Source organism: Salmo salar, chromosome 17, assembly GCF_965601325.2.
Source record: "Salmo salar chromosome 17, fSalSal1, whole genome shotgun sequence".
Taxonomy (NCBI): domain Eukaryota; kingdom Metazoa; phylum Chordata; class Actinopteri; order Salmoniformes; family Salmonidae; genus Salmo; species Salmo salar.
In genome coordinates this window covers 20,480,383-20,493,357 of record NC_138307.1, presented here as the reverse complement: position 1 = coordinate 20,493,357, position 12,975 = coordinate 20,480,383, and the positions used below count along the sequence as shown (strand labels likewise).

Here is a 12,975-nt window from a genome sequence, read left to right as displayed (position 1 = left end):
TAGAGTGTCTAGTTTGAGAAGGCCAGCATCCCGGAGTTGCCTCTTTACTGTTGACGTTGAGACTGGTGTTTTGCAGGTACCATTTAATGAAGCTGCCAATTGAGGACTTGTGAGGCGTCTGTTTCTCAAACTAGACACTAATGTACTTGTCCTCTTGCTCATTTGTGCACCGGGGCCTCCCACTCCTCTTTCTATTCTGGTTAGATCCAGTTTGCGCTGTTCTGTGAAGGGAGTAGTACACAGCGTTGTATGAGATCTTCTGTTTCTTGGCAATTTCTCGCATGGAATAGCCTTCATTTCTCAGAACAAGAATAGACTAACGAGTTTCAGAAGAAAGTTATTTGTTTCTGGCCATTTTGAGCCTGTAATCGAACCCACAAATGCTGATGCTCCAGATACTCAACTAGTCTAAAGAAGGCCAGTGTTATTGCTTCTTTAATCAGGACAACAGTTTTCAGCTGTGCTAGCATAATTGCAAAAGTTTTTTATGCTCAATTAGCTAATCTAAGTTTATCATTTTACAAGGCTAACACAACGTGCCATTGGAACACAGGAGTGATGGTTGCTGATAATGGGCCTCTGTACGCCTATGTAGATATTCCATAAAAAAATCTGCCATTTCCAGCTACAATAGTCATTTACAACATTAACTATATCTACACTGTATTTCTGATCAATTTGATGTTATTTTAATGGACCAAAAAATTTGCTTTTCTTTGAAAAACAAGGACATTTCTAAGTGACCCCAAACTTTTTAACAGTAGTGTACATTGGAAAGTGTGACTCTGAATATTGGGATACTTGGTGAATTCTTGAATTCAACAGTGATTTCCTGGTTGTTGTGTAGAATATGAGGTCATCTCCACGACGAAGGGACCAGATGGTACTCAGGTCTCCATCCTGACCACCAACCAGACTCACACTGCAGTGGAGAACCTCAAACCCGAGAGCAGGTATATAACATAACATCTTTGTGCCTGCGTTTCAGATTGATACAACGCATTGTATTCTCTCGGAATGCTCTCTCTCAGTCCTCAGACGGTAGCTTTGAAAAAGTATGAAAATGCATGCACTCGCTACCGTAAGTCTGCTAAATAACTAAAAAGTAAATGTTCGTGAAACTCAAACTTTCTGAAAGGCTTTCGTTCATGGAAATAATACAGCATTTTAATTAGTCATTGTATTATTACTACTTTTGTCAGAAGGATTAGCTAGCTAGCTATGTCTGGTTAAGATCAAGACCTGCACTTCTCTCTGGCGTAGTTGGAGAAGAAAGGTTCTTCACGTGTGGAGAGCAGAGGAGGGCCTCCACGCTCCCTAGGTTTTTAATGAAGTCTGAATATCGGACTATTTGACATTAAAGAAGTGATAGAATATAAACCAGGGCTTCCTGTGAGCTGAGCCTGCTGAGGCTACTGGCACGTGGTGCACCAATCGCTGTGTCTGAACATCTCATATGGAGGAGACATTAGCGGGAGGGACTCTCTGGCTCTCCTGGCTCTCTGGACTGCACTGTCTGGAGAAGAGATAAATAGGGAGGCAATACTAGAGCCTCATTTTTCCTTGCTGTAACAACAAGGCCGAACAAGAATACACTACGTTTCCATCAAAATACCGTGTCCACTTTAAACGCTGTGAGGATTAGAGGAAAATCTGATTCTGTGGAAATGATTGCTTGCAATTGGAAATGGAGCGGAAATTGGAATCTGGAGCGAGTCGGTTGGATAATCGCTGTGAGACCTTCTGATAGTGACACTTCCTGCTCTTACCTCACAGCTACGAGTTCAAAGTGAAACCCAAGAACGAGCTTGGAGAGGGGCCACCCAGTGAGCCTGTGTCCTTCAACACTGAATCAGGTACAGTATGGGCCACATTGTTTTCCAAGCCAGCACTAATACGCCTCATTAAACGACACAAGAACTTGGTGATTGGTTGTTTCGTTGAATCGCTGACTTACACCATTACCTATTCAGGATCAGTTAAAAGTTCAGGAGACACATCTGGCCTTTGGCGTAGGCCATCTGTTGACTAGGTCAGGCATTTGGCGTTAAACAAACAAACAAGCATCCACTAAAACACGCACGTACAAACGTACTAACGCACAGCCTCGTCAGCCAGCTCCAGTCATGTCTGGCGGTCCACCACTTACCGGTGTAGGGGTCTGTAATTAACTAGCTGTTATTAACCTAATGATTTCAGCATGGCCCCTCCATTTCCATAACATTGGCTGCTGCCTCTCCATGTAAACTGCCTCCAACCCCAGGAGGGCTGTCCGGCTGCCAGTTCTCCCTCATCCTGCATTGCAGCTCACAACACACTCAATCAAACTCACTAATACAACAGCGTATCATAAATGAATGGCAAGTAGGGAATCAGGTCATTTTTATATTTCTGGGAGGACCTCACCGCTGGGCCTCATTGGCCCACAGAGGCTTACCCTCTATGTGAGAGATGATGAGGAGTTTGAAAGCAGATGATTTGTCCTGGAGTCTCCTGGAGTTCCACACTACCATATCAGACTGGCTTTTCAGTGCCAAAGTGGACTTAATGACTTGCCGTAGATGTTGTATGGCTTTGCTACAAGACGTGTGGTTTTGTGGTCTTTTATTTAGGAGAATCACCAACTTATTTCAAAATCGTTTCGGAACCATTTGTACAGTCTATTCTGAGAAGAAGACATTTGAAAGCACCTACTAACTCACATTTCTCTCTCTGCCTCTTTCTCTCCATCTCTCCATCTCTCCGTGCTGCAGCGGACCCACGTGTGAGTGAGAATGTCTCAGGTAAGCTTCTCAGTCTGTGGTCTGTCCTGAGCACCAGTCCCAGGTGACACATTCCACCAGGCTGAATGAATGGATGATCTAATGAAGGTCTGGCCTGGCACAGTGAGAGTCTGTGGAGACTCAGGCCACAGTGCCCCAGTGCAGCAGTACACTGCTCTCCATCCAATATCTATGAGCTCACTTCTTCCACACCCAACTCACAGCCAGACCAAACATTTACACAGCTAAATGAATGGAGACATTTTTATTTTCCCTTTCATTTCATCAGTAGTAAAAGGCTGTGATACACTAAAAAGACAACTCTGATTGGGAATGCAAATATACATTTGGGCTTCTACACCTCTATTTTCTTAATTATTATCTTTGTTTCATGCTTCATGCCTTTGATATTCCAAGTTCTAATATTTTGTTAACTCTTTCCTGTAGGAAAAGATGCCATCTGGACCCAGTTCCCTTTCAAGACAGACTCATACTCGGAGTGCAATGGCAAGCAGTACGTGAAGAGGACCTGGTACCGCAAGTTTGTGGGCATCCAGCTCTGCAACTCCCTCCGATACAAGATATATCTGAGTGATTCTCTCAACGGTCAGTTCTGCTTCCGGCGCTCAGTGTCTATAGTACAGTACAGAACAGTACTGTAGCTCAGTTTAAATTGACATCCCTTTTGACAACTTTTTCCCCTAATAACTTTACAGGTAAATTTTACAACATTGGGGACCAGACTGGCCATGGTGAGGACCACTGTCAGTTTGTAGACTCGTTCCTTGATGGAAGGACAGGAAACCAAGTCAGGGCTGACCAGCTGCCAGCAAGAGAAGGTACAAGCTACAGCACTGACAGATTTATCTTTGAACTGTTGAAATGCGAACCTGTTAAGAATATGCTTAATATCCATGCCTGAACACAACTACATTTTCACAATGTCTAAAACGACTCAAAGTTCAGCCTCTCACTTCATTTTGTCTGTCACATACAGGGTATTACAGGGCTATGAGACAAGAGCCTGTCAACTTTGGTCAGATAGGAGGGAACTCTCACGTCACCTACGTGTCATGGTATGAGTGTGGAACAGCCATTCCTGGCAAATGGTAGGACCCCCCCCAAAGCTGTCTGTGGAGAAGCCCGAAGGATATACAGTACATATCAAACCGGCTGGGAAGGTGGCAAGAGGGGTCCTTCTACGCATCCAATCAGTCTCTGGATGCTACATATCCCCCATCCATCCGCCTCCGAACACCAGCCATGTAAAAACGTGTACAGGATCTCCGTGTCAGGTTAATATAATGTCCATATGTAATAGCCTTATCTTATTTATCAAACATGGCAAAAAGGAAAACGGATAAAAAGAACATAGTATGAGATAGATGGAGAAACTTCTAACTAACAGAGTGAGGTAACAAACATACAGTAGATATCTTTTTTTTTTTTATAATGGGAAGCTGGCTCCCTGAAACGTATTTTGATAACGTGTATAATATTATTTATCAAAGTGTTTGATGCCATGTTCATAGTTCCAGGAAATGGGTTATAATGCAACGCTTTTGCTGTACAGTCCGAGTTGTAGAGTTTCAGACAACCTGCCGGAATTTCATGGTTTCATTCAGTGACCTATTCATGGTGCAAGAATTGTTCCATAAATTGGTCAGTCTTAGGGCTCTATTCAATCCGTATCGCTGAAGCTCAGCGTTGCGACGCGATTGAAATTATTTAAAGGCAATATTCCCGAGTTAGCGGAGACTGCATTCATGGTAAACGCTGCATATGTCAGCTCAATGGGAAAATACCTTTACATTTCCATCACGCAATCTCGAACGCTTCAGCGATACAAATTGAATCCAGCCCTAGTTCAATATACACCTTCAGAGAAGATAATGCTGTATATATTAACATGAAGTCCACTCTCACACATATCCACTAACCAGTGGAGGCTGCTGAGGGGAGGACGGCTCATAATAATGGCTGGAACGGAGTAAATGGAATGGCATTAAACATCTGGAAACCATGTATTTGTTGTATTTGATAACATTCCACTAATTCCGCTCCAGTCATTACCACGAGCCCGTCCTCCCCAATTAAGGTGCCACCAACCTCCTGCACCAGTAAAGTTCATTGTATGAATGTTGACCGAGCAATGGCACATGGTGCACCTGCATCTTCCCCTCGCAGTCACCTAAAACCAAAAACAAGCATTGGAAAATAAGCACACACGCAAAACACACAAAGGACGTCTTGTAGCAAACCAATATTTCTCCTTCATTAACCCTGATATATGAGGTGGCTATGCATGGGAGGTCTTTACACTTGCAATTTGCACAGCATAAATGTATTTATATGTATATGGAGAGAAAGTATTTTTTCAACTAACTTTTTCAAAAGACACGTCACTTAAAGCGAACGTTCATACTTCAGTGTTCCACTGGCAACATTTTACAACCTCTGATACAACACGTTGTATATATCTTGTTGGAAAATAAGAGGGATATCTTATCTTCTTAGTAGCCTTGATAAATGGTACAGAGAGGAGTCCTGTTGAATGATTTCTTAGTTTTGTACAAAAATACACTTTTGGCTCAATGCGCTTGCAGATCAGTGTTTTTATACTTATTTTTCATGGAAAATGTTTGTCATATGGAACTGTACTCTTGTTTTTTTAAAACATACTTTCATTCCTGTATCTATTTTCAATAATAAAAACAGAAGTTCTGTTCCTTTTTTATAAAAAAAAATATGTCCTTGCCATTTTTCACTTTGGGTAGCTAGAGGGATAGTGTTTTCCAATTGAAGGAGCGTACAGGTGGAGCTTGAAAAATAAACTGCCTTCCTTAACTGGGCTGCTCTGTTTCATCCATAGAATTTCTATTAGGTAGAAAAGAAAATGTAGTGTTTTTTATGGTCTGTCTATGTTGACATGAGATGTTGACCACCACTGAGCCGATCCCCTTACAGTTCATACATCCTGGTGTACTTTCCCCATGTCAGAGTAGAACCACATCGCCAATTAGAAAAATCAACAGACATCCATGGATTACCACACTTTTCCAGAGAGAGCCCAACGAATGCCAAATTCAACACGGGGACATTCTTCGAAATCGCAGGGGCAAGGGGAAGAAAGGCTCTCAATGTCTGTATTAGCTTTCCAAGAGAAAGTTAGAGTCTGGGCATAACAGCTAATGTCACATCAAGGTGGACAGTAGTCTGATCCCAGGAACCTGACTGCATCTCCCACAGCTGACCTACATATGCTTTAAGAAGCAGTCTTTCAGAAGGAAGTTCAAGTTATGTCACTCTCATACAAAACCAGCAGGCTAAATACTGCTAAAATAACCACTTCAAACAAAACCAATAGGCCAAATACTGCTAAACTAACCACTTCAAACAAAACCAACAGGCCAAATACTGCTAAACTAACCACTTCAAACAAAACCAACAGGCCAAATACTGCTAAACTAACCACTTCAAACAAAACCAACAGGTTAAATACTGCTAAAATAAACACTTCATACAAAACAAACAGGCTAAATACTGCTAAACTAACCACTTCACCCTTGTTGCTTTAGTAATAATAACAGTGCTCTATATTAAGAAGGATGGACCAGTCTGTGCAGGCAATGAGACATTACCAGCTGAACGTTTTTTTTTACAATAAGATTTGCAGAATGATAAAGATAAGCTTCAGCTAACCAGTGCCATCAGGGACACTGCCAAGCTGATCCATGGGGAACAACTCAGCGGTACGAGTTACAGAATGGGAATGTTATACGGATATAGAATCTTCATTTGAGCCAGTTTGCTACAGCAGGAAAATAATCCTGCAGCAACAGGACATGTGATTTATTATGTGGATTATAATTAATGGGAATTTTTGTAGGTGTTGATCATTTTTTGTATGGGAAAATCAAACCTGAAATTTCAAAGTGGATATTGCAAACATCAAAAGCCATTTTTAAACCACAAATACACTACAAATAGCTTACAGTACATTCGGAAAGTATTCAGACCCCTTAAGTTTTTCCACATTTTGTTATGTTACAGCCTTATTGTAAAATGTTTTAAATTGTGTTTTTTCCTCATCAATCTACACACACAATACCCCATAATTGTCACGACTTCCGCCGAAGTCGGTCCCTCTCCTTGTTCGGGCAGCATTTGGCGGTCGACGTCACCGACCTTCTAGCCATCGCTGATCCACTTTTCATTTTCCATTGATTTTGTTCTCTCTTCCTTCACACCTGGTTCCAATCCCATCAATTACATGTTGTGTATTTAACCCTCTGTTTCCCCTCATGTCCTTGTCGGTGATTGTTTGATTGTATGTTATGTGCAAGTTATGTTCTGGTGTTTTGTACCCACTTTTATTATTTTGTATATTTTGGTTTTCGGAGTTTTGTGAGCACTTATTAAATGACTCCGTTTACACCAAGTTCGTTCTCCTGCGACTGACTTCCCTGTATCCAGCACGCACCCACTACAATAATGACAAAGCAAAAACATTTTCGTCATTTTTGCTAAGAAAAAATATTTTAAAAAATTCAAAAAAGTATTCAGACCCTTTACTCAGTACTTTGTTGAAGCACCTTTGGCAGCGATTACAGCCTCAAGTCTTCTTGGGTATGACGTTACAATCTTGGCACACCTGTATTTGGGGAGTTTATCTGATTCTTCTCTGCAGATCCTCTTAAGCTCTGTCAGGTTGGATGGGGAGCGTTACTGCACAGCTATTTTCAGGTTTGATCGGGTTCAAGTCTGGGCTCTGGCTGGGCCACTCAAGTACATTCAGAGACTTGTCCCGAAGCCACTCCTGGGTTGTCTTGGCTGTGTGCTTAGGGCCATTGTCCTGTTGGAAGGTGAACCTTTGCCCTAGTCTGAGGTCCTGAGCACTCTGGAGCAGGTTTTCATCAAGGATCTCTCTGTACTTTGCTCTGTTCATTTTCTCCTCAATTCTGACTAGTCTCCCAGTACCTACCACTGAAAAACATCCCCACAGCATGATGCTGCCTCCACCATGCTTCACCGTAGGGATGGTGCCAGGTTTCTGCCAGACGTGACGCTTGGCATTCAGGCCAAAGAGTTCAATCTTGGTTCCATCAGACCAGATAATCTTGTTTCTCATGGTCTGAGTCCTTTAGGTGCCCAAGCAGGCCGTCATATGCATTTTACTGAGGAGTGGCTTCCGTCTGGCCACGCTACCATAAAGGCCTGATTGGTGGAGTGCTGCAAAGATGGTTGTCCTTCTGGAAGATTCTCCCATCTTCACAGAGGAACTCTGGAGCTCTGCCAGAGTGACCATCGGGTTCTTGGTCACCTCCCTGACTAAGGCCCTTCTCCCCCAATTGCTCAGTTTGGCCGGGTGGCCAGCTCTTGGTGGTTCCAAACTTCTTTCATTTAAGAATGATTGGAGGCCACTGTGTTCTTGGGGACCTTCAATGCTGCAGACATTTTTCGGTACCCTTCCCCAGATCTATACCTGGACACAATCCTGTCTCGGAGCTCTCTGACAATTCCTTAGACATCATGGCTTGGTGTTTGCTGTGATATGCAATGTCAACTGTGGGACCTTAAATAGACAGGTGTGTACCTTTCCAAATCATGTCCAGTCAATTGAATTTACCACAGGTGGACTCCAATCAAGTTGTAGAAACATCTCAAGGATGATCAATGGAAACCAGATGCACCTGAGCTCAATTTCAAGTCTCATAGCAAAGGGTCTGAACACTTATGTAAATAAGGTAATTCTAAACATTCAAAAAAACTGTTCTAGCTTTGTCATTATGGGGTATTGTGTGTAGATTGATGAGGATTTTTTTTAATTTAATACATTTTAGGATAAGACTGTAACGTAACATTGCGTAAAAAGTCAAGGGGTCTGAATACTTTTCGAATGCACTGTAACGGTACATAGGGGCCCAAGCATGCTGGGCCCCTATAGCCTTCCCTGTAGCTCAGTTGGTAGAGCATGGTGTTTGCAACGCCAGGGTTGTGGGTTCGATTCCCACGGGGGACCAGCACAGAAGAAAAAAAAATGTATGAAATTGTATGAAATGTATGCATTCACTACTGTAAGTTGCTCTGGATAAGAGCGTCTGCTAAATGACTAAAATGTAAATGTAAATGTAGACAGACTACATAGACTATACTCTCTGCTGACATTGTTGTAAGTGGCCGTGTCTCACTACACCGCCCACCCATGCCGCTTTACACAAGGGAACAACAAATCCCACGCAGCTGTTTCAACCGCAGGGCATTCACTGTATATAGGACCAGTTTCACATTATGGCCTTTATAGCTAGCTGGTTTCTCATGTTAACAGGGGTAGAACTGCAGGGCTTGGCTGTTAATGAAATATACTGTATAATTAATGATCACAAGCAGAATTCAGCCTCAACAGTTGATAAATAAGCTCTGTGGAGTGTAAGGCCAAAATGCCAGTGGTGGAATCATTATGCAGGGACATTACATCCTTGGGTGGTGATTTCTCATAATTTCAGGCATTAGGCAATGCATGTGTTAAAAAACTGTAGGGATTCTGTTTAGTTTAGAAGTTAGACTTAAGGTTAAGACTTAAGGCATAGGGGCCAGTCATTTGGGATTGAATCCTAATTAAAATATTGATAAAGCCTCTTTCACACAACATTGTGAAGCCCAAAGTGTATACAGAGACAGAAATATAGAAGCATGTCAAAACAACTAAGTGTAGTAGAAAAACAACGGAGCACGATAACAGATGTCTGTATGTGTTGTACTGAAATCAGTTCTCAAATCATGGAAATGTGCACCAGACGCCAGTCCACAGATCTCCATTCAACGGTCAGTCAACCACTGTCTGACACCGTTATGAAACAAACGTCTCGATCGAAAAACCAAGAAAATCGAAGCGTCCCATTTATATTTGAATTGTATTGAATTGAGTTCCGTGTCTATGGGATATTCCAACTCACAAGCCCTGCATGTAATGTTTACAGTCTGCTATTGTTGAGCCGTATGCAGCAAGCTTTTACTATGATGAAACATGAGCACCGGAGAGGGATGTGTCTCCAGTCTCAGAATTAATCAGCATTATAAACACACACACACACACACACACACACACACACACACACACACACACACACACACACACACACACACACACACACACACACACACACACACACACACACACACACACCACAAAGCATAAAAACGTGCAAAGCTAATCCATCTGGTCTGACTAGACACAATGGAATGACTGTCATTTTTGGTGTGTGCGCGAGTACATGGGTGCCGACGTGCGTGTGTGTGCTCAGATCTCTGTCAACACTAACAGAGGAAAGGATCGGGACCACATGAAAAGTCACTCCCCAGCCTTGGGAAAGTATTTTCATGCGATTATTGGTAGCCTAGTGGTTAGAGTGTTGGGCCAGTAACCGAAAGGTTGCTAGATTGAATCTCTGAACTAACAAGGTCAAAATCTGTCGTTCTGCCCCTGAACAAGGCAGTTCACCCACTGTTCCTAGGCCGTCATTGAAAATAAGAATTTGTTCTTAACTGACTTGCCTAGTTAAATGAAAGAAGAAATGTGTCTGAGAAAATAAATTGAGCTAATCAATGACTTGGACTTGAATGGGATCTGACTGTCAGTAACCAGGAAGTGTTCAGCACTCTGTGAACAGCACATGCTGGTACTGTAACCGATCCTCTAGTTTTCAGGGGATGTGATAAAAGTCCACTTCCTGGTTACTGACAGTAAGTACATGGCCCTGGGGAGTTTAGACAGCAGGCCTCTGGGAGGGTCTGTTCTGCAGCCAGCTGGAAATGTTCAGTCTCTTTCTCTAGGGGCGCATCCAAAATGGCACCCTATTCACTATATAGGCCTAGTGCACTACTTTTGACCAGGGCCCATAGGTAGTGTACCATTTCAGATGCAACCGTAGTGTGTTCTGCAGCCAGCTGAAAGTTCTCTCTCTCTCTCTCTCTCTCTCTCTCTCTCTCTCTCTCTCTCTCAGAAGGCATGTGTGTACTGGGGTCCCTCATCACATCCAGCTGTATCACCATCACATCTCTAGAGCAGGGTTTCTTAAACTATGGGTCAGGACCCGAAACGGGCCCTGGGCATATGAGAGATGGGTCACAAGTTATGATAATACATCTATAATCACATACTATTTCTTCTTCATCTGGGTCGTTGGAGAACGATTTGTTGTTGTTGTGAAATAAAACAGGGATAGTGCCATGTTAAACTCAGTACTGACTGTCGTACCCCTCACCCCAGTCACTCAGCCACAACGTACATTATGTGAAGGAGGTTCTGATAGTAAGTAAAAATGTTTGTGACAACGCTCTTGTCTAGCAATTAAACAGCATGGATGACATTTGCAGAGGAGTTGTGAAGAATGACCTTTCCCTTTCAAGGACATACATAGCAGAATACACTGAAAAGATGAAAAAAGAGAGCTGTCCAGGCACTCAGTATTGGGTCAACCGAAAACACATGTTGAATGTGTTTGCTTTCTGTTGTCAACTTCCCTCAATGCAAAGGTGAGACGCTTTGCACCAGATGTATAAAAGCATGTCCCCAGTGTCCCCCCTATAATCACTACCAACATGGGTTGTGTTAAAACCAAAGCACTCCTAAAATGGAAAGACATAAAACTGTTTTACTAGCATTACAAATACGGGGTAAAGCTTGTGTGGTCCATTTTCTGTTTTAATGTTATGAGCGATAACGCTTCACGTCAGTACAAAATAGACAGAGGCCCATAACCAACCTGAATGACGGAGCAACACGTTAGCACAGTCCTGCAGTGGACAGACGAGGGCTGTGAAAACAATCACAACACTAATCTCTATGCAGGGATCCCATGCTTGTATGAGGTAGTCATCACAGAGCAATACCACATGAATCTCCATGCCCCTCTTCACTGTCATCCACCTTCCCCGGAGCCAAGCACCCTTCATCCTCCGCTCTCCTTCCATCCCTCCATCCTCCTTCCATCTCTCCATTCATCTCTCAAAAAAAATTATTTTTCCTTATACAGGGAATCCCTGCCCAGATAGGATTAGGGAATTTCCCTTGGACCACAACTCATCTATCAAGGAAGCCCTTGAGAGAAACATGACAGGGAGAAAGAAAAACGGAGGGGGTGAGAGTCCTAATCCGACGCAGTGTTTTCCTTTTACACACTCCATTCCCTTCAGCTGGGATGCTCTCACACACACACACACATACATACGCGAGCGCGCGCACACACACACACACACACACACACACACACACACTTATTTTCAACACAAAACAGTTTTCCTACAAACAAGCCAGCCTGTGAAGTTCAGAGAACAAAAACTCAGTGGTCTTAATGGAGAATTGATGTTGAGAAAATGTGGGACATTCCAACTGTACTGACTAATGACCACAAGTTTATGGTCCTGAACCTCTTTAATGACCACCATTAATTAAAGAGGATTAGAAAGTGTGAGGAAAACAGAGGGGAGGGCTAAAATGACAGGGAATCGATGGAGAGAGAGCAAACACCATTGTAAATACAACCCATATTTATGTTTATTTATTTTCCATTTTGTACTTTAACTATTTGCACATCGTTACAACACTGTAAATAGACATAATGACATTTGAAATGTCTCTATTCTTTTGGAACTTGTGTGAGTGTAATATTTACTGTTCACTTTTGTTTATTTCACTTTTGTTTATCCATTTCACTTGATTTGGCAATGTAAACATAATGTTTCCCATGCCAATAAAGCCCTTTGAATTGAACTGAGAGAGAGAAAAACAGACAGAGAGAGAGAGAGAGAGAGAGAGAGAGAAACAGACAGAGAGAGAGAGAAAAACAGACAGAGAGAAAAACAGACAGAGAGAGAGAGCGAGAGACAAACAGACAGAGAAACAGAGAGCGAGAGCAACAGAGAAAGAGAGAGAAATAGAGAGAGAAAGAGATACAGAGAGAGCGAGAGAGAGAGTGAGAGAGAGCAAGAGAGAGAGAAAGACAGAGAGAGACAGAGACAGAGACAGAGCAACAAGGGGCATTTCTAGAGAAAGCGAGAGAAGAGGGTGGTGCTGAGACAGACTGGTACAGAGAAGCCATAGTCTCCATGATGATAAATGAGAGAGTGTCTTATGCCAGAGGTGGGCAGAGCATTACTACATCACAGAGAGTTTGAGAAAATTCCAGACAACATGGAAACTGTTGTGCATCCA

General features: G+C 42.6%; 1 protein-coding gene across 6 annotated transcripts in view; it reads left to right on the top strand.

The window, feature by feature from the left end:
• LOC106575651 (target of Nesh-SH3) overlaps window positions 1–5,524 on the top strand; it is a 42,799-nt gene extending 37,275 nt beyond the window's left edge. For 3 of the 6 annotated variants that reach the window (XM_045699184.2, XM_045699181.2, XM_045699185.2), the window contains 6 exons: window positions 848–953; window positions 1,777–1,856; window positions 2,754–2,783; window positions 3,210–3,368; window positions 3,479–3,601; window positions 3,760–5,524. In XM_045699184.2, the coding sequence (XP_045555140.1) occupies window positions 848–953; window positions 1,777–1,856; window positions 2,754–2,783; window positions 3,210–3,368; window positions 3,479–3,601; window positions 3,760–3,875 (614 nt within the window). In that variant the 3' untranslated portion in view covers window positions 3,876–5,524. The remainder of the gene's footprint in view (window positions 1–847; window positions 954–1,776; window positions 1,857–2,753; window positions 2,784–3,209; window positions 3,369–3,478; window positions 3,602–3,759) is intronic. The other 3 variants (XM_045699201.2, XM_045699200.2, XM_045699196.2) reach the window with 1 other exon arrangement.
• The last annotated feature ends 7,451 nt before the right edge of the window (window positions 5,525–12,975 follow it).